Source organism: Arabidopsis lyrata, assembly GCF_000004255.2.
Source record: "Arabidopsis lyrata subsp. lyrata unplaced genomic scaffold ARALYscaffold_3, whole genome shotgun sequence".
Lineage (NCBI taxonomy): Eukaryota > Viridiplantae > Streptophyta > Magnoliopsida > Brassicales > Brassicaceae > Arabidopsis > Arabidopsis lyrata.
The window spans coordinates 2940515-2961057 of NW_003302553.1; the positions used below are offsets into that span (position 1 = coordinate 2940515).

At 35.8% G+C, this 20543-nt stretch overlaps 5 protein-coding genes, 1 long non-coding RNA gene and 1 other non-coding gene across 8 annotated transcripts; 4 read left to right on the forward strand and 3 right to left on the reverse strand.

The window, feature by feature from the left end:
• The first annotated feature begins 11 nt into the window (after nt 1-11).
• On the forward strand, nt 12-884 carry LOC9318573. The gene is made up of 2 exons (XR_002333409.1): nt 12-390; nt 503-884. It is a non-coding gene; the product is annotated as an uncharacterized LOC9318573 (long non-coding RNA).
• Nucleotides 885-1651: 767 nt separating this feature from the next.
• On the forward strand, nt 1652-4427 carry LOC110229738. Its single transcript, XM_021030526.1, is given in 2 exon segments — nt 1652-3077; nt 3080-4427. Coding segments are annotated over 2 exon segments (1728 nt in total). The 5' UTR covers nt 1652-2066; the 3' UTR covers nt 3797-4427.
• A 121-nt stretch (nt 4428-4548) lies between these two features.
• On the forward strand, nt 4549-5611 carry LOC9318574 (defensin-like protein 74). The gene is made up of 2 exons (XM_002882461.2): nt 4549-4773; nt 4890-5611. The coding sequence occupies exons 1-2, from the start codon at nt 4704-4706 to the stop codon at nt 5030-5032; spliced, it is 213 nt and encodes a 70-aa protein (XP_002882507.1). The 5' UTR covers nt 4549-4703; the 3' UTR covers nt 5033-5611.
• Nucleotides 5437-9921, reverse strand: LOC9318575 (probable pectate lyase 8). Its single transcript, XM_002884573.2, has 6 exons — nt 9651-9921; nt 9308-9373; nt 6528-7170; nt 6323-6426; nt 6070-6208; nt 5437-5923 (listed from the first exon to the last, which is right to left on the reverse strand). Exons 1-6 carry the CDS (start codon nt 9725-9727, stop codon nt 5702-5704), a joined length of 1251 nt encoding a protein of 416 aa, XP_002884619.1. The 5' UTR covers nt 9728-9921; the 3' UTR covers nt 5437-5701.
• A 2983-nt stretch (nt 9922-12904) lies between these two features.
• LOC9320686 (sterol 3-beta-glucosyltransferase UGT80A2) lies at nt 12905-16719 on the reverse strand. The gene is made up of 14 exons (XM_002884574.2): nt 16261-16719; nt 15980-16176; nt 15569-15811; nt 15382-15493; nt 15101-15271; nt 14840-14903; nt 14665-14722; nt 14399-14576; nt 14185-14315; nt 13984-14086; nt 13804-13880; nt 13600-13647; nt 13356-13505; nt 12905-13276 (listed from the first exon to the last, which is right to left on the reverse strand). The coding sequence occupies exons 1-14, from the start codon at nt 16463-16465 to the stop codon at nt 13106-13108; spliced, it is 1908 nt and encodes a 635-aa protein (XP_002884620.1). The 5' UTR covers nt 16466-16719; the 3' UTR covers nt 12905-13105.
• Nucleotides 16720-17167: 448 nt separating this feature from the next.
• Nucleotides 17168-17240, forward strand: TRNAV-UAC. The gene has a single exon. It is a non-coding gene; the product is annotated as a tRNA-Val (tRNA).
• Nucleotides 17241-17508: 268 nt separating this feature from the next.
• LOC9320687 (glycine-rich cell wall structural protein) lies at nt 17509-20533 on the reverse strand. 2 transcript variants are annotated; one of them, XM_021033617.1, is made up of 8 exons: nt 20184-20533; nt 19811-19891; nt 19635-19723; nt 19481-19555; nt 19206-19300; nt 18999-19105; nt 18779-18847; nt 17509-18550 (listed from the first exon to the last, which is right to left on the reverse strand). In XM_021033617.1, exons 1-8 carry the CDS (start codon nt 20304-20306, stop codon nt 17897-17899), a joined length of 1293 nt encoding a protein of 430 aa, XP_020889276.1. In that variant the 5' UTR covers nt 20307-20533; the 3' UTR covers nt 17509-17896. The 2 variants fall into 2 exon arrangements, with proteins under 2 accessions (XP_020889276.1, XP_020889275.1); XM_021033616.1 differs by having other exon boundaries at nt 17509-18564; nt 18999-19118; nt 20184-20530.
• Nucleotides 20534-20543: the final 10 nt, after the last annotated feature.

Sequence of the window (20543 nt, forward strand, 5' to 3'; positions counted from 1 at the left end):
AAGATCGAAACCATTCGACCTAGCTTTGAGAAATCATGGATCTTTACTGAAAGCCGGTGTTCTCCGAGAAGTTGGCCCACAATGATGATTCCGAGGGAGCATGTTGAGATGATTCGGGATTTGGATGTGTTTTTGAAATATCCTTGGGGTCGGTACAGTTTTGATATGACGCTGCAATGCATTAAGTCTAGATCTTTACTTCAATTGGCTTAGGCCACTGTTGCCATCCAAGGTTTTATACACGCTTTGGTCCTTGTATTTGTGGAGGCTATGCCGGCCATCCTTTCAGTAGGTTGTGATAGAACCGAACCAGAATCCGACGATGAACATATGTTCCCTGTAATTTCTTTGAAATTAGATAAAGTGTGGGAATTGGATGGAGAAGATCAGGTATATTAGACCTCTACGTGTTTATATAAATGTCCGTTCAGTTTTTGTCATGCGTTATTTGTTTAGATATACGGCTATATCCCTTTTTAACGTCTATCAACCGCTTTTATAGGTCGATGTTCTGTCTATCATACCTTCGGCTGATGTTGTCACTGGGGTGGAAGATTGCGGTTGGGTTGATGAGGTAAGTGACCCCAGTGTTCAAGTATTGTTAAAGCGCCTTGAAGAAGGTGTCAAGTTCAGCCGTTAGATGTTTATTGGTTGTATTAGAGGTTGGGGTCAATATTCGAAGGACAATTTTCCGCTGCACCCGTTGACTTTCATTAGAAACCCAATGAGGGTTGTGTATTTTATTATAATCTACCTATGTTTTCTTTTGGATTATTCCTCTATCCTCCTTCTTTATTTTGAACTGTTGTTCTACCAGTCTTTCATCTTCTGAACTAGTAGTATCTGTATTTTTCTTTCAATCTGTTGGTTATACCTTCTAACCTTTTATGGCTCTACGTTTTAACTTTTCACGCGATATAAATGGTCATTCATTAGCTATAGATAGCTATATTTATAAATACATGTATATCTAGTTATGTACAACTACATATTCAATGAGTTTTACTCCTCCTGTTAGATATGTAGACGTCTATATTAAAATGTGTATGTCTAAGCAGCTCTTATGTTGGACATGCGCATGTGGGGCGCGTGAGGGTCAGTTACTTGGCAAGCATTTAATATATGTCATTTCAATTGTACTTTTATGTCAGAAGCCAAACCCACGCGCATACGTTTTACGCTTCCTGGTTATTTTGTAAATAACTTCTAAAAGTGACCCTTTTCTAACTTTTGATAATACCTCTTTGCCGACAGCTTCTGATAATACCCTTCCCCTAATTTGTGTTCCCATTTTTACTTCTGCCCAAATTCACTCTTTTTAAAATGATCGCCGCTAGCTGTTCGTTTATATATAAAAATAAAGCCTATTTCAATATATATATAACCAGATGACACGTATCAGGATCAATTTTTGTGTAACCTGTTTTGGTATTCAAGCCTATTTCAATATATATATATAACTAGATGACAAAAAAAAAAAAAGACCAAATGAAACACTTAAAAAAGTAATGTTTATGGTAGATCAATTTTATAAATTCAACAAATATAATAACACGACAAAATGGCCTATTGATAATTACTTCCTCTGTTCCAAATTATAGGATGTTTAAGACTTTTTTTCTTGTTCCACAATATAAAATTTTTTCAGATTTTTATGCATAATTTATGTTTATTTAGTTTATTTATGACCTTTTGAATTCTGCTGTCATTTTTTCTATTGGTTAAATTTTTATAAATAAATAAACATTTATTATTTCTTAATCTTTGTGCTTTTAACAAAAGCATCTTATAATTTGGAACCGAAGGAGTAATAAATAATGTTGCAATCTGCACGATGCACGATGATGAGCTGGTTTTGTCGGTAAAGTCAATGACAATCGGTAAATACTAAAATAATACTGTATATGACCTGACAATCAGGTCACTGGTTACACAATTTATGTATAACTCAAAAGGGACACAAAGAAAAATGAGTTAGCAAGGAGGTCTTGCCCACCCACTCATGAAAAAAGTACAAACTTGTGCCTTCCCTTTGATATTCAATCTTTCGACTTCACCCAACAAAAATGGAGCCGATCCCAGACCAACCAATGGACCAACCAAAGCAAAAGATGAAGATTCCCTGCAATCATATGTTAAGCTACATATATTTGACGCAATCATATAGTTATTGTGCAGTATGCGACGGAGATTATGGCATGTGCTATTACTGTCCAAGCTGCAAATTTCATGCGCATTCGGAATGCATCGAGTGGCCAGACACCATCGAGCACCCGTGTCACTCCAGACATCCTCTCAAGAAAGTCTCGCCCGGGACAATTGACTATACAGATGGCAAATGCCATTTTTGTAGAGAAGAACTTGTTGATCCGACGTATCATTGTTCTTTATGTAACTTCAGCGTAGATGTGCGTTGTTGGAGGTTTCCACCAGAGCGTACTATTTATCAACCAAAGAGCCACGACCATACATTCACCCTCATGCCGAGAAAGATCACCTTCACTTGTAATGCATGTGGGATGCTTGGTGACTGCAATCCTTACTTTTGTTTTGAATGTGCTTTCATGCTGCACAAAGACTGCATCGATTTGCCCCGAGTTATAAACATTAACCGTCATGACCACCGTATTTCTCGCACCTATCATCTCGGCCACGGCGGTTGGGATTCATGTGGAGTTTGTCGCAAAGAGATAGATTGGATGTTTGGAGCTTTCACTTGCAAGCGTTGTCCTAATTATGCTGTTCATTCAAAGTGTGCGACAAGGGAAGATGTGTGGGATGGAAAAGAACTGGAAGATGAGCCTGAAGAAGAAGAAGAAGAAATTGAAGATCCATACAAGGTAATAAATGATAAAGAAATCATTCATTTTAGTCATGAAGAACATAATCTAAGACTTGGTGATGATAATGTTATCGGTTATGAAAAGATGCGGTGCGACGCTTGCATCACTCCCATCAGTTGTGATCCATTCTTCAAATGTGTGCAATGCGAGTTCTTCCTTCATAAAGTATGTGCTAGTCTTCCTCGGAGGAAACGAAGTATCATGCACACCGAGAAGCTTGCTCTACAGGTTACGAATTGAATAAGGCTGGCGAGTATAATGGGTGTAGATCTTGTAACAAATTATTCGATGGCTTCCGGTACTGTTCAAGGTTTGAAAAGTTTGATGTGCGGTGCGGCTCCGTTTCCGAGCCTTTTCACCATGAACTGCATCCCCATCCCTTATACCACATATTGTCACCAACCGGAAGACTTAAGCTTTGTGGAGCATGTGGTAAATATTTACACTATGTCTTAAGTTGTACTGTTTGTGAGTTTAATCTAGGCATGGATTGTGCCACTTTACCAAGAAAAGTGAAACACAGATGCGACGATCATGATTTATCGTTGCATCATGTTCCTGGGAAATCGAAAGGTCAACTATGGTGTGATATTTGTGAGGGAAAGATAGATCCTAGCGTTTGGTTTTATGGTTGTGATGATTGTGGGTCAACTCTCCATATCAACTGTGTACTTGGAGACTTTAGTTACTTAAAGCCAGGGAACAAATACGGCCAAGCTGAACTAGTTGCCAACGATGGTATGACTAGACCTTTTTGCATATGGTGTAAAAAACGTTGCAGGTTCCCTTCCTTCCTTAAGGCTACTTGTCCAAATTTAGTGTGTGAACAACGTTGGGGGTTCCCTTCCTTCCTTGAGGCTGCTTCTCCAGATTCAACTGTTTTGTTCGCTTGTTCAATGGACTGTGCATACGATAAACACTTCATGATGTGGTTTTATGAGGAATTTGATTAAACCTTGAGTATGTCTCCAAGGCCAACGCAAGGCATCAAAAAGCGCCAAGACGGGATTACGATCCTTCTAGAATCTGATAAATTTGTATTCCGTTCCTATTTGGAACTTGTGTGAGGATAATTGGATCTATTTGCTTCCATGTAATGCACCTTTTTTATATATGATCGAAAAATGTGTGAGTTGTTGACAATTTCAATTGTCTTGTTTTGGTCTCCGAAACTAAGAAAACCAAAGTAAATTTGTTATATATTTTGTTTGTGGTTAACTAAGTAATTTTGTTATATAAAAAGTAAAACTATTTGACAAAAAAAAAGAAAATATGTAAAGAATGAAGTCAGAATCGGTTATCATGAATTGGAATCACAGCTTCAACGGAGTTCTATTTGGTTGTTAGGAGGCGGCGAGGCGTGACAAAATGATAGAGAACGAAATTTAGGTTATTTTGGAATTGGACAATTTTCTCAACTTTTAAATTTTCTACTAAAAGTATTATATCATATGTGATATATGGATGAGAGTAAAAATAAGAGGTCTGCATAAGGAGTACTTAAATGTCGTCCAATGTTTGAGTACGTCTTGCATGCAAAAGGATTGAGAGAATCGAAGTCTCCTTACATTGGCAATAAAATAACTCAATTATACAGTCAAACGAAAACAAAGTTCTTAGCAAAAAAAAAAAAAAACAAAGTAATTTTTTTTTTTGGTAATTTTTATTTTTGGGTTAAACCAGTCAAGAGAAATAGGTCACATTCTAAATTCGTAATATCAATAGAAAGAACATTTTAAGTGCCCCTAGAATGGTAATGTGCTAGTCAATGAAAACGAACACCAATTAAATCCCGCTCGAGTCTGAATATCTCTATAAAACAGATTTTGAGACTAAAGTGATATTGATAATACAACGAAAATGAATTACAAGATTGGATTCATGAGCTTGCTCGTGATTACTTCAATAATCTTCCTCTTTCTGATTCCAGGTTAGACCTTCTATGAGCTACACATCTTCTTTTGTCTATGGTAATATAAAATTATGAGAAATATTAATATTGTGTTATGAAATTTCTGTTTTTTTTTTTTTTGGAGTGAATTGTAGATAAAGTAGAAGCGCAAACAGAATGCATTGCACCATGTACATTGGTTGGGGACTGTACGGCCGCTTGCATCAGAAAAGGATACACTGTTGGTCAATGTGTTGGCTGGAAGGATGACGATCCCTTTATATGTTGTTGCAACTAATTGACTAATTCATATCTAGTCATTGCATATCTAAATGTTTCGAAATCATCAAAACCAATTAAAAATATGTATCTTATTTTACCATCAATAATTCAATATCAGTACCAAATAAGAGGGAATAATGAGCTATCGGTGTGGAATCATGGAGAATATAATTAGTTCAAATCGGGTTGTAATGGAGGGGAGAAGCATTGACATGATCGTTGGCCAAACATCACATGACTCAAAAAGAGACTTTTCTTCTTTAAAGCACATTTCCATCTTTGCAATCTCATGTGCTTCTTGTCTCTCCTCTGTTTCCTTTCTTAAGTCCCCACCACATTCACTTCCTTCATTTCTCAATCCATTCACTATTGATTGATTCCTTTTGAAGCAGCCCACCAAAGTACATTTAGAGGCCAGTAAAGCAAGATAACGACTCATGAAACAACTTTATATCAATGGACGTGAAAAGAATTAATCATACAACTTTATATTACAGTTGAAGCCGTTTAAATTAGGCTTCCACATCCAATAGGAAGCATATATCGCAAGAGACCCCAAGAGTGAAAAAAAAAAAAAAAAAGTGAAAAGGAAAAAAACAGAGGGCCTGATATGGGTAAACTTGTCGACTACTGCACAACCAAAAAAAGGTTTTTTTTTTTTGTTTTCTTCCTGATTCTTGATCAATTAACATCGACGACCAGCTCTGCAGTTAAGAGCACCTGAGTAAGAGGTCATGGTGCCAACGAGTGAGGATGATTTGGCTGATAAACTCGAAGCTCTGGCATAGTTGGATCCAGCTCCAGCTCCAGAACGTGTGAAAAATGCTCCGTTTAAGAAAAGATCTCCTTCTGATCTCCAATTCCAGTGCTTCCATTTCGATTCTCCTGTGTACTCTCTCTTAGTCACCTGCCATATTCCACAATTTTCACCAATCATCAATCTCATTGCAATAATCATGTTAGAAAGACCAATGACACAGTTTGTGTTTGTAATCATGACATAGAATTAATGTCAAAACACTATAAAGATCGATCCTTTGAATCAAGTGATACCTCCTTAGCAAATGGGTTTGTTGGAGCAAGAAATCGATTGCCCTGACTGTTGATGGTGGGACTAGCACTACCACCAATTGCATACATTTCCCAGTGCGTGTAGTCGTTGTTAACTACATGGAAATATCCATGCCTACATCTGCAAAAAACAAACGTTTCTTAGAGTCTACACAACTTCTCTAATCACACAACTAAACAGAGCTTGAGATTTTCTGAGGAATGTTAAGACCGTTTTCTTCAAGCAAGTTAGTACCTTGGCATTCTCTGGATTAAACCTTCACCAAAATGGTTGTAAGCAATTGTGACTTGCATCACCTTATCTCTTGTGTATGAGTCACTGTGCCCCAACAACATAACCTGGTGAACACAATCTCTAATCAATTTACTGCTAAAAAACCCTAATTCCCAAATCAACGAACAGAGAAAATCAATCATCCCAATAATGAATTAGGTTTTACCTCATTGTGATGGGTGAAGAAATTGTTTGAGACAGTAATTGCAGTGGAGCTCATAACAGCGTCAACAAGCCCATCAGCACAATTAGAAAGCGAATTGTGATCAATCCAAATATGACTCGACCCAAAAATCGAGATGGCATCACCATCAGCCATCGATCTAAACCCATAATGCGACGGAGAGCTTCTAACCATAGCATTACCCGTAGGTACACAGTCATGAATATGAATCCCATGGACAATAATGTTCGTAACGTATTGAATCGTGAGACAAGCTCCATTAGCTATGTGAACATTGACACCACGACCATCGATGGTTTTGAAGCTGTTCATGATCAGCTCTTGCTTCAAGGTTATGACCATGTCGCGTTTGAAGATGATCCAGAGTGGCTCGTCCTGGATCACTGCGTGACGGAGTGTTCCCGGTATCGGATTAACCGGATTGTCGTCTCCAGGGTCGGTTACGACGTAGAAACGACCGTCGCGGCCTCCGATTGCGTTGCGGCCAAATCCGATTGAGCAATCGGCTAAACGTTTGCGACGGAGCTGCCATTTGCGGTCGCAACGCCAGCAATCGTCGATTGGGTTGCCGGTGGCGCAGGAGAAGTAACCTAATCTTCTCCGCTCTGTGCTGTTTCGAATGCTCCTGTTTCATCATCATTATATATGTTGAACCAAATTAAGTAATGGAAAATTGAAAATTATATGACTTTCCATAATTTTACTTAATCACTACAAAATTAGTTATCTGATTTATCGTATAAATTTGAGTTTTATTTTAGCTAATTTATACTCTCAATACTTGTAGAAGAAAATTTTGTCACATTATATACTATATATGAAATTTCTAATTTTTTATATAAACAAAAACTCGAAGTCAAATAAGAGAGGCCTGAATTGCTAATTTAGGGAGTTCTTTTTTTTTTTTTTTGTTAAAGTGCTAATTTAGGAGTTCAACAATAAATTGATTAATCCAACATGTATTACCACAAATATCTGTAAATCATTTAACCTTAGCTAAGGTTAGCTAAATTTTTAAGATATCTCACATATACCACTAAATTTTAAAACCATATGTATAATAGAATTACATTAAAAATCCGATCTTTCCACAATTGTATAATGTATAATAGTTTTATTTATCAGAACAGAAAAACAAATTCATGAAAAAATGCATGCAAATATGCCGCACAAGACACCGTCAAGCTCTCTATAGAGCAGAAAATAAACTTTTGAAGGGGATAATTCCATAGTTTTTTCTTTGATAAACAAAAAGTGACATTGATCATAGTTGGAGGGAGTTAAATGATCTTACATATATATAGGACTTTTCAAAATACATAACTATTGTTATCTTTTGTGTGAAAACGCCAAAATAGTTTTTTTTTTTTTTTGTCATCACGCCAAAATAGTTATGTTTGTGGTTTTGTACTGAAGAAAATCAAAAACAAGTTATATAACCTACTGTCGAAACTCTTTTTCGTACTGCAAAACTAAAAACTCAAGACATGGTATATCATTAATTATAAAAAATTTATGTAAGACTAATGAAAATTCCAAGTCCAACGAATTGTTGATTTAAAAAAAAAAAAAATGTTATGAAGAGTACGTGTCACTGCATGTGACAAGAGCATGTGCATGGGCTGGCAAATCATTGTTTCAAAGATTAGTACTGAAAACATTTACACATGTTCTCGAGACTGGACCAATGCCTCTCAATAATACCACAAAACATTTTTCACTATCAAAGTTTATTTTAAAATGTTTTTTTTTTTTTTTGCTAAAATGGTTAATATCATTAGATGAAAAGTTTAGGTGTTACAATAAGACCTAGAGAATGATCCTTGGCTAAAAATAATAAAAAAACAAAGAAACATTTTGATACTACACAATCTCAAGAAAAGGGAAAGGAAAGGATCAAAATGCATGATCAAACATTTTGATACTACATTTTAAAATATATTTTTATGATCAAAATGCATTATTGCCTTTAATGAAGAAGCTACCGAATACTTGCTTACATGTGAGCAGTAGGAGAATAAGCATAAAGTATCTCTCACTCACCACGATTAGTAATCGAAATGACATAAATATACATATACAAATCCGGATTTATTTTCTTTTTGGTTAATTCGGAAATGAACTTTCTGTAGTTATAGCATGTCGGTGTCACTAGGATCTATAAATCAAAAACCAACTTATACAAATATATGTTAACTGTTTAAGTAAATGAGCTAAATTTTTAACCCAAAAGAAAACCTAATCATCTAACATAGTTTCATTGTCTTAAGAAAACAGAGGTTATATTTGATGAAAAAACTAGTAAATTATCTAACAAAATCATTATTTTGTTTATTTATGATAATGGAAAAGGAGAAAGAAAGGGAATAGTCAGAGGAATGTGGCTTTGGGTTGGACCCATTTTGACTAGAATATGAAAGTGATGTGTCAAACTTTTTCAAGAGAACTTCATGTGAGCTCTGCTTTGTCATAAATTCTACTTACCTGTTTTTTTCTCGATTAAAAGAAATATCACGAGATGATATACCCTGTGGAAGTAAGAGTTTAATTTTCTTTTTTTGATTAATAATTATGGGAGTAAGACTTGAGTTGTTTTAAGTGTTCAATAGACTAAAAATACTTATTAGCTAATTTATATACAAGAAATGAGGTAGTTGTTAATTAATAGTAAAGTTATAGACATATATATATATATATATATATTTTTAAGTTATAGACATATATATTCGTGGAATATCTTTTGTTTTTTTAGAGAAACTCACATGTCCACCATGGCAGCTACTTCGTCTGGGTTCTCAACTGCATGTTCATGCCATGTTTCATTGGACCTGAAAAAACATTAATTATACAATCTAAACGTTATTGTCTCATGTATGATTGATTAAAATTTATCTTTTTAGAAAACCCATCTATCGTAACCCACAAAAAACCTCTTAGTTAGGTGTTATGCTGAACTATTTAAGCTCAATGGCTCGGTTGCATGAACAAGATCGAAAACGTAGAATTAAGCTACATTGAACTTGAAATTAATCTGCAATGGATGTCTTAGGCATGCCTAAAACCAATGTACAATAAAATGACAATAATGTGATGATAAGTGGTTACCTGGATGAATTAACGCCGATAAAGAGAGTTGTTAGAAGCAATGCAGAAGCAAAGAGAATAAGTTTTGTGACAGCCATTGTTATGGCTGTAGTGTTCTTGCTCTGTTCTGTTTAGCTGTCTCTATCTGAGGCAGAGGCTTTTCTCGAAGAAAAAAAAAGAGAAAAAGGAGGAATAGGAGAAGAAGAGTAGAAGAAAAGGCTACGGGAGAGAGATGTTAATATAAGAAGAAGATTGTGTGACCATTCCCATTATCTTATTGGCCTAATTTCATAGAAAATAATAAATATAAAGAATAAATAAAGAAAAAAAAATCTAAAAGTATATAAATTGTTTACTCCGCAGAGTCATGAATCTAGGTTGTGATTGCTTATCTGGACGATGATTAAATCATTCACCCATTATGTATGGTTTTATCTATTAAAAAGTTTATTGCGAACTATATGTGCTCTATTCATCATTTCCCTGAATTTATAGCAAGTATGATTGTGAAAATCGCAATTCAGCGGTTTTACAGTTAATAAAAAATATATTTAACGATTATATTATTTGATTCCATATTCATTTTTCATCAGAAAACCTTTATACCTCTATACATATTTATTTTTGAACAATAATAAAGTAGGTTACAAAAACTATTTGACTGTTTTCATAAGTCATCTTTCATGCATTAATACCCGACCGACAGATTTAATCTAGGGTGTTAGGTATATCTCTAAACAATTCTAAAAAATATTGTTCTTACGAAAAAAGTTAAGTGCTAAAACTTGTTATATCAGCGTACTTATATAAGTTATAACTAATAAGCTTTCAATCAGAATTTATAACCTTTCAAGTATAAATAAGGGTTTAGATATCTATAGCAATTATTATTTTTGTTTCTATAGAAAATGAAAACACATGTGCATGTGTACTTGTATAATATAATCGTACAGTGATAAGCAATAATGAGTTTGGCCAACAAACGGTATCATGTCATGTGATTGGTATTCCTCATCCCTCTCTTCTTTCTCGCAACTCGCGAGTCATTGGATAATGATTTGTAAAAGACAATTTAAAAGGGAAAATAAAAACTATAATAAATAATTTAAACCATATAAAGTTATTAGCTAGGACAGCTAACTGAAACTTGTAGGTCTCATATTGTTCCGGATAATTTTATTTCCTTAATTCGGCACTATTGACTTTCCCCATGTGACTATTGCACCTTATGTTCATTACAAAGTTAATCATTCAATTTTTTAACTGCTAATAATGTTATAATTATGTAATAATCAAGTAATCATCGTTTGATAAGCGGACAATAATTTTGTTATAAAGTAACTAAGCTAATGTAGGCTCCCACTTGTTGATTGTCGGCAACAACGTTTAATGTCAAAACATGCGCTTTCATAGGTCATGAAATTTACGAGTATAACTAGAAAACAAACAATACAAATGACAAAAGAATAGATGAACAAAAATAGCTCACCACATTTGGAAATTCATTTATTGGCCGTAACAATTATACCACATCAACAAGCAATCAAAGATGCTCTTACATAGACCAATTAATGATAAAAAAGCAACAAATTAATAGAAAAATAGAGATTTGTTGTTTATGTACAACACCATTCAATAGAAGTTGCAGCTCAAGAAAATGAAACAAAAGATGTCATAACATTAAAAATCGATCCAGAGCAGGACCAATGAATTTTGGGGCAAGTAGAATTAAGAAAAAAATAACATCATAATTTTCATAATATTGAAAATTATAAAGTAAAAATAATCAATTTAAACAAAACTATTATTTTAAAAAACATATTACAATTATATCCTTTAAAAAAGAAATAATAACTTAAATCTTATAAAAAATATTTTTTTTAGGGAAAATTAGATATAAAAGACAAATAATTAAAATAAAATTCAAAATAGATTTTAGGCAAATGATAAAGAAGTCATGGGGATACTTATAAAATCAAATATATATCGTTTTTGTTACCGTTTTGGATGAATAAAATATGATCTACGAAGTTTAGACTACGCCTTCTGAATTTAGAATGTGAATTCTATATGTTGTACATGTTCTATAAAATTTAGATAATGTATTCTATACACTCTACATGTTCTAGAAAATTTAGAACGTATTTCTGTTCTACGGTATTTAGAATGCTAAATTCTACGAAATTTAGAATACATATTCTATACTTTGCTCTTTCTTCTAGAAAAATTAGAATATGTTTTCTAACATTTACCCATGTTCTAAAATTGTTAGAATACACATTCTTATATTTTTCTATATATTCTACAAAAAAATAGAAAACAAATTCTATGTAATTTACAATGATTTTTAAAAAAAGGAAAATAAATTATAAAATATGGAAATCGAATATAAAAAGTTAAGATTACGAAACTACGCAACTTTTTCGTGAAAAATACGTAACATGAGTGAAACGTGTTGCTCTACTTACACAAAATACAAAATACGTAATATAACCAAACTCAATTATAAACTAACAAAAGTACCACATTTGTGGAAAATTGTGGTTTACTATAGGCGTAATATTTGAAAGTGACTAACGTAAAAGTGAATTGACATGTAAAAAAGTTGCATAAATCATTGTGTGTTTGTTTTTCACTCATTTTCTATTATATTAGAATCTAGCTGTAGAGGTTCATACTTTGCCATTCGGTCATGAATACATGAGCTGATGTTATTTTCCGTAGATCATCTACATGCCTTTGATGTGCATGTATATGTTGACATCGTCCAACATATCGATGGGCAGTCCCAAAAGAGAAAATCAAAGAAGAAGTTGCCGTAAAAAAATAGAAGAAGAAGATGCCGTAAAAAAAATAATTAAAGCGAAAGAAGATTTGAAATTATCTACGGCAAAAAAAAATTAGAAAGTAATTAAATATTATTTTTGTCATATATTTTCTCCAAATCATTTTTAGAAAGTAATCTAATTAATTTTGGAATTTTATAGTTTAACAAGATCTAACAGAAAAAAATAGAGATATAAATGAGATTTTAATTATATCAAAGCATATATGACAAATTTTAAAGCATATATGACCAATTAAAAATATAGAATGCATAGATGGACAATAATTTAATTATTTATCCTTTATATCCAATTTTCCTTATATATATTTATAACTAAAAAAACATTTACGTGGGATCCCTTTAAAGTGAGACCCCATTGAAATGTTTCATGACCATGTGCTAAGTCCGGCTCTAAATCGATCCCACAATCTTCACTACTCTGCGCATCTTCAGAAATTTTAATATATTTTTTTGCTACTTATAATTTTAAATTATATGCATCCCCTAAAATATCGAATTTCCCAAGCACTTCACAAATGTTATAACTTTTCCTAAGCGAGTTGTTGTAAAGCCAAAACCGAAGAAGAAAACAGGACATACAAGAGACAACAATACAAAAGAGAAAAGAGGAGATTCTGGAGGGAGAGAGTTACGAACAGCCAAAGCATTTTCTGAAAGAGAGAAATCCAGAAGGTTCTGGGATCTGATCCGGAAGATTCTGTTTCGCACTTGGAAGATGTTTAAAGAAGGCCTTCACGGCTCCAGCCACACCATCCTCGTCCTTCATCGCCTTTGCTAGCGTCTCTGCACTGCTCTTCACCTGCTCACACTTAGATGCTTAGACTGCAACCAAACCAAAACTTGTTAAAAACCCGATTGGTTTTGAAAATACTATTTACCTTATCGTCGAGCATGAAATTTATGGCATCTTCAAGCTTATGAAGTGAGAATTCATCCACTGGGATTGGTGCAGGACCTACACCTCTAGCATGCACTCGTTCTCCCCAAAAAGGTTGGTCTCCAAAGAAAGGCACGATTGTAGTTGGGCACTGTGTTCAAGGAAAAAGGCAAAACACTCTCATATTAACAACTTAAGTCCTATCTCAAGACACAGACTTTAGCTTCCACTCATATTAAACTTACCGAGGCTTTAAGACCTGCAGCCGTTGTTCCAGCACCACCATGATGAACCTGAAAGCAGAGGAGCAACAATTACAGACTTAAAGATGAGACTCATAAACTAAAAATCCAGATAAGTAAAATGTGTGGCAAAAAATCTCCAGAACCAAAAAAAAAAAAAAAAAAATCAAGGCTAAACGACGAGAATTTCCAGATTATTAGACATACCACAGCTTTGCATCTCGGGAATAGCCAGTCATGTGGGACATTATCCAACAAGTAAACGAAGTCCTTCGGTTCTTTCACTATATGAAAACCACATCAAGCACATATTATTGTAACATATACCAAACATGAAAACATCCAATGATCCGATAATGGAAAGGTAATACGGATTGAAGAACCTACAGTTTCCAAGGCCACCCCAGCCTTTGTTGATGATTCCTCTCTGTTTAGTTCTTTGAAGTGCTTCTACAATGATTTCTGTCATTTTCTCTGGTTCTTGCACAGGCTTTACCACAAATAAACAGAACAGGAGATACATTATTTTCAATTTCTCATAAGATCCTATAGAGATACAAATCAGTAAAAAAAAAAAAAAACACTCACGAGACTACCAAAGCCGATATATATGGGCTTGTCACCAGCTTCTAGCCATTCCACAAGCTCTGCAGGAGGTTCATAGTTGGATGCAAGATCAAGAAAGCAAAATCCCACTACATCAATTTGAGGCCCCCAGTCTGAGAAAAAAAAAGTAAGGAGAGTAAAGATCTAAAAAATAAAAACATCACTATTTCATCAGTAAGCTAATGAGTCATACTACCTTTTGGCTTTGGGACAAGGTGAGGACTCCACATATATCCATGTGGGATATTAGATCCAGATCCTTGTGTTCCGCTTAGATATGTAACAGGCCGTAGTTTCAATTTCTTTTTCCTAAGGTCATTTACCATATCTCTTATTCCAAGCCAGATCAATGAGTCGACGATTTGATACGAAAGCTGAAATTGCATGATGTCGATTAAGAACAAAGAAGTCAAGTTTAAAAGCAAACAACAATCAGATGATATGTAAATAAACAAGTCTCACTCTGTATCCTGCTGGTTGTTTGACACGTGACAATGGGTGTGGAAATTCACTTGTTGGTCTGGATAATTATTAGATAGCAAAAAGAAAGTGAATAATTCAGAACAAAAAGAAGAAGAAAAAAAGTGTTGAAAGTAACACTCATTCAGCCATAATGTGTTGCCATTACAAGACTTACGTCCATGGCATGGTGAAAAATACGTGAATCGGTATCTTCAGTGCTTCTGCGACATGGGTATGTCCTGAAGTGGTGATTTTCCAAGTTAGTCACCATTAAAAGTGAATCTATAATAGGCCGGGAAGCCAGAAATACAAAGCATCTCAAACTATAGAATCATCGCATGTACAGATGTACTTGCTGCCAAGATCTAGGTATGCAAACGATTTTATCCTCAATGGTAAAATAGTAGCCAGTAATTCCAAAGTTGATGAAACTAACCATATGCTGGAGGGTTGGCAATAATTGCATCAGCTTTAAAGGAAATTCCAGAATCTGGATCAGGTTCTTTGCATGCTGGAAGTAGAGAATATATGATGTCCTTCATTTGGTTTCGTTGAATTGGAATCTCTGAAGGGCCTGATGGCAAAAATCCCTTGTTCTTAACCATATCTGTACACAACATAGCAAGGAAACCAGTGAATTGCTGATAACTTACAAAGATAGAATAGAAAATACTAACAAGGATGAAGAAAGAAAGGGAATGTTTGGTAGATACATACAACCGGCGAGCACTTTTGGATCTCCACCTAAAGGATAGAACTCCAATCCAGCAGTCAAAACAAACTCTTTAAAATTTGCATGAGTTGCAAGTCGAACTCGATGCCCATAATCCTGCATAATGGAAACAGTCAGTAACTTTCTCCCAGCCAATTTATCAATATTGTCCAAATGAAGAAATCAGGCAACCTGAAGCCGTTTGGCTATTGCAACAAAAGGTTGAACATCACCGCGTGTTCCAACAATTAACATCACGATTTGCATAGGAGGGATATACTGAAGGTCAACCCCATCAATAGACTCATCAGCGCAAAGACCGTTTTTGGATTCTTCACGGTCAACAACAATAGGTTGGGGGATAACATCTGCTGGAACGTCAAATTCAACTGTCCCATCATGTTTCACAGTAGCTATACGGTTCAGCAATTTAAGCTGCAAAATATGACATTTATTAAAATAAGACTAAGTGTCATGGAGAGTAACATTGTCCATAAAAGTAGGAATCATAAAAAGAAAGTGTACACACGATTCAAAGTCAAAGAGAAAACTAAAAATAGAACAAGGACAAGAGAAAAAACAAACCAAAAAAAGAAGTAGTACCTTCTTCCCTGCAGAGATTTTGTCATCGAAAATCTTAGCAGCATCCTCAGCAAGAATGTGAGTAACTTTTTGCTGCCTCTCAGTCTTTGATTTATCTAACCTAGGTTGGTTTGTTGATGATGATTCAGCCCTATCACTGCTCGATGAACCCTCCAATGGCATTGTCCATACTCGAGAAAAGCTTTTATTGCCAGAACCTGAAAACAAGAACCCAATTACGATAGCATTCAAACCAAACAACGGAATCAACAATTGAATTCAATTTGCAGGGAGAAACAAACCTGAAGATTCAGCCACAGTTTCATCAGCAATGGAGGCAACAACAGTTTTGGGATTGGTCTCAAGTTCTTCAGAGCCAATGACGACGCCACCAGCAGCAGCACCGCCTTCAATCTCCTCGATTTTTACCGACGCTCGGCCGGAACTTGAGGAAGAAGAAGAAGACGAAGAAACCCTGGCGAGCTCAGCCGGAGATATTTCCGGCATCGTGAATCTCTCTCTATCTCTATCTCTCCACCAGCAGAAAACGATCTGGATCCACGCCTTTTAAATACGACAAATCCTTTCTTCGGGTATCTCTCGAATTTGCGTATGCGTGTTTCGAATCCGATAAAGCCAAGGCAAATATTAATTATACGATTCTTTTCTTGTAATTCTTCGATTTTTTAAAAAGAAAAGAAGAAGTAAAGGTTCGATTATATCGGCGAGTTCGAACGAAGACGCGTCTGGTGGTTACGTGATGGGTTCACTCCGGTTCAGGCGGGGGACTTCGTTATTAACTGTCCGAGTGATGGATAATTTGGTCAATTTATAATCAAATATCAAACTCTCCGAAAATTAATATATTCTTCAAACGCTGTCGTATGCTTTGACAGCGAATCTTCTCTTCTCTCTGTCATTTCGTATTTTACGTCATTGTCGCCTTTTCCCTTCCACCTGATTATGTTATTATTAATATACTTCCAAATTTTGACCCAAGAAAATATCTAAGAAGAGTAATTATTGTTTTTACCATTTTTCATGATATTTTTCTTCTTCATATTTTCACATGTTATATACTGCTCCTTAGCTCTCTTCTTTAATATTATTTTTGGGAAAGCCTATTAGTGCATTTTTGCATATTTTTTAATTCATGGATTAATTGCCAGTTTTTTGTTATCATCTTTAAACATCAGTTTATGGTCAGCTGGTGCTGTGGTGTAGTGGTTATCACGTTTGCCTTACACGCAAAAGGTCTCCAGTTCGATCCTGGGCAGCACCACTTTTTTACATCGGACACAAATCCAATTTTCATTTATCCTGCCAACTCTTAGATGAAGACATCCAAAATATTTTAACTTGTTAAACTTTTTCTCAAAGAAAGGACTAAAATAAAATTAAGAGTAAATGAAGATGCAATCAATAGGGAGTGCAGCTAAGTTTGGCTGTCTCTTTTTGTTCTTTTACTCCATCCAATATTGCACTAAATCTTTTCTCCCTTTAGAAAGCATTTATTAATTTGATTTCCTCACAATATACTATAAGACACATTACAGAGAAATTTAGACATACCAAAAAAAGATATCCATAATTAATTACAAGATGCAACATATTTTGCTTAGCTAAAAAAAAAAAAAAAAAAAATGCAACATAAGCTGATTTTGTACTTGGCTAAATTTGTGCAGAAGAAAGGTAAAGAGAACAAAACAAAACCCCTTCCTTGAACTCCCTTAGGCTTTGATATGGAAATTACCAAAAGGGAATTTTACAGAACCGTCCTCCGAAGATCACATACTTTAACCATAACCTCTTAAAAACATATCAAAACCCTTGGGAGTGGTCGGTAGATTGTGCTAAGAATTTTAAGGGTCTTTTAGGCAACGGAAAATTAAGCAGCAAATTACCCATATAGCTTAGAAAATGGGATATCAAAACAGCTTAGGCTTCGTTTTGGTTACTAGCACCACCCCTTGAACGACCACCATTACCCAACCTTCCACGTCCACGACCATATCCACCTCTACCTCCACGGTATCCGCCTCGGCCTCCCTCATAACCATCACCTCGGCCACCTCCATAACCATCACCTCTGCTGCCACCATACCCATCACCTCGGCCACCTCCATAACCATCACCTCTGCCGCCACCTCCATAACCATCACCCCTGCCGCCACCATACCCATCACCTCTTCCTCCACCATACCCATCACCTCTTCCTCCACCTCTACCACCATACCCACCTCGGCCTCCACCATATCCTTCATCTCTGCCTCCACCACGACCGCCTCGAAATCCGCCTCTTCTTCCCCCATACCCATCATTTCTGCCTCCACCATATCCATCATCTCTCCCTCCACCATACCCGTCGTTTCTGCCTCCACTATACCCGTCGTTTCTCCCTCCACCATACCCGTCATCTCTTCCTCCACCATACCCGTCGTTTCTGCCTCCACTATACCTGTCGTTTCTCCCTCCACCATACCCATCGTCTCTTCCTCCACCATACCTGTCGTTTCTCCCTCCCCCATATCCGTCATCTCTCCCATCACCATATCCGCCATCTCTCCCACCACCATACCCGCCTCTGCCACCCTGATATCCAGTACCTAAAACAAAATCAAGTGGAGCAAATTAAATCCAAAAACTGTATTTCAAACAAAACGTAAAGATTGAAACAAAAAGGATATCACTTGATTAAGCAGGGTTTAAAGATAAGTGACAAACAAATACACTTCCCAGTGTTGATCTAGATTATAGTTTCATCACCCTTACACATTAAAATTATGCAGAGTTTTACTAATTGAAAATGTTCAGACTTACCACGATGGCCATAGCTTCGTCCACCACGTCCACGGCCTCTACCCCAGTTTGGATACCCACCTTCATTGTCTAATTATACCAAAATAAAGCTACGAGTCAGTTACAAACTAAACAAACAGTAACATATATTTATCATTAGACTAATGTCGTCAATAAATACCAATATCAGAATCTCAGAAACACAGGAAACAGAATGAACTTCTTCGATGGCATAACATACCTTGATAATCTTCTTGATAGTTCCCTTGGTCTTTCCCTTCATAACCCCCTTGGTAGTTTCCATATCCACCTCTTCCCCTGCCGCTCCCTCTGCCACGACCTCTCCCTCTACCATAAGAATCTACATTCAAATTTTTCAAAAGGTGTTATAGTATATAACCTACCAACATAGACAGCTTTAAGTTCTTAAGAAAGATTCAGGCATTACCTTCACCATAAGCATTGTATGGCAGGCGGGCTTGTCTCCCTTGTTGTGGCTGATATTGAGGCTTAGACTGATCTGTTTGGGCTGGAGCTTGATACCTGAACACAATTAGAAGCCTTTATTGTCGCTATATCTTAAGAACCGAGGATACCATGTAAAGTAAAATTCGATGATAATATGAGTCTGAGATGATTCTTTTGAACAAAAATAATTAAAAGCAAACGATCTGTATGAATCAAGACTTCCCAAGTTCCAAGAAAAAAAAAAGTAAAACTCACCCAGGAGAATCTTTATTTAGCTCAGTCAATGACAATGTGATAGAAATCATGGAAACATGGCGAGTCAACTCCACCCTGCAACATATGGAAATTAACTTGAGGCTACCCAAAAACAAAACAAAGGAACAGAGTAATGCAAAAGCAAGACACTTACGGAAAAAGACCCTCCTCAGTAGGCTCCCAGACATCAGTAATGCTCATAGAACTGATTGCAATGTCTTGATGCAAACCTGGAATTTTATTCTGCAGTATGGATTACAAATTCAGCTACTTGCATATATCAGAAAACCCCAATTCGATGATATATACTAAAAAAAAGAGAGCACAGACCTTTAGTATCTCAGAGATGGCCACCGTCTTGCTGATTGCCTGCCCCATTGCCTTCAACACAATGTCTTTCACATTTTTCTCCTGAAAGCAAAAGAAACAGATCATCATTATTCCAATACTATGACATCGCAAACAGAGTCATTTTTAGGATCAGAAATGCAAGAAAAACGAAATCAAAGTAAAAATGATGCATGATGACACATTTGAAACCTAAATGATCCAAAAGAGAGATTGCCCTCCAAAAAACCTTACAACAGACCAGCGAACACACAAATCCAATGAACATTTCACACTCCAGTGAGAACTGAAGCACGATTTTAGCGAAGGACTTGAAAAAAGTTAGAATAGAAAGAGAGAGAGAGAGAGAGAGTACCTGAAGAAGAGTGGTGGCATAACTGATGTAGTTTCGGATAAGGCCTTTACTGGTGATACGGATCTCATTCTCGTTAATCGGAGACTCTGGTTTCGGTTTAACGACTCTCTCGTATCTATCCATTACACCAGGAGATGGAAAATGGAAAACCCTAAGTTTTAGAGAGAATAGTGAACGAAGCTCTGGAGAAGAACAAAGAGAGTGAAATGGACTGAGAAACCCTTAGTAAACCCTAGAAGGAGAAGTGAAGGAATCGCGAGTTTCAAGATGAAGAAGAAAGAAAGAGCATCGGAAAAGGCCGATAATAATAATACCAAGGGACACCAAATAGCCTCGACTTAAATTTTTGTTATTGACTTG

What these genes read in the sequence shown, in the direction of transcription:
- LOC9318574 (XM_002882461.2), top strand. Translation starts at nt 4,704, where the DNA reads ATGAATTACAAGATTGGATTCATGAGCTTGCTCGTGATTACTTCAATA. An exon ending in CTTCCTCTTTCTGATTCCAG is followed by an intron (nt 4,774 to 4,889) that starts GTTAGACCTTCT and finishes AGTGAATTGTAG; the next exon opens with ATAAAGTAGAAGCGCAAACA.
- LOC9318575 (XM_002884573.2), bottom strand. Translation starts at nt 9,727, where the DNA reads ATGGCTGTCACAAAACTTATTCTCTTTGCTTCTGCATTGCTTCTAACA. An exon ending in TCTTCACCCATCACAATGAG is followed by an intron (nt 6,427 to 6,527) that starts GTAAAACCTAAT and finishes TGTGTTCACCAG; the next exon opens with GTTATGTTGTTGGGGCACAG. An exon ending in TTAATCCAGAGAATGCCAAG is followed by an intron (nt 6,209 to 6,322) that starts GTACTAACTTGC and finishes TGTTTTTTGCAG; the next exon opens with ATGTAGGCATGGATATTTCC.
- LOC9320686 (XM_002884574.2), bottom strand. Translation starts at nt 16,465, where the DNA reads ATGCCGGAAATATCTCCGGCTGAGCTCGCCAGGGTTTCTTCGTCTTCT. An exon ending in ATATCGGCTTTGGTAGTCTC is followed by an intron (nt 14,087 to 14,184) that starts GTGAGTGTTTTT and finishes TTTGTGGTAAAG; the next exon opens with CCTGTGCAAGAACCAGAGAA. An exon ending in CTGGGGTGGCCTTGGAAACT is followed by an intron (nt 13,881 to 13,983) that starts GTAGGTTCTTCA and finishes GTTTTCATATAG; the next exon opens with TGAAAGAACCGAAGGACTTC.
- LOC9320687 (XM_021033616.1), bottom strand. Translation starts at nt 20,306, where the DNA reads ATGGATAGATACGAGAGAGTCGTTAAACCGAAACCAGAGTCTCCGATT. An exon ending in ACTGAGGAGGGTCTTTTTCC is followed by an intron (nt 19,556 to 19,634) that starts GTAAGTGTCTTG and finishes CATATGTTGCAG; the next exon opens with GGTGGAGTTGACTCGCCATG. An exon ending in CTAAATAAAGATTCTCCTGG is followed by an intron (nt 19,301 to 19,480) that starts GTGAGTTTTACT and finishes AATTGTGTTCAG; the next exon opens with GTATCAAGCTCCAGCCCAAA.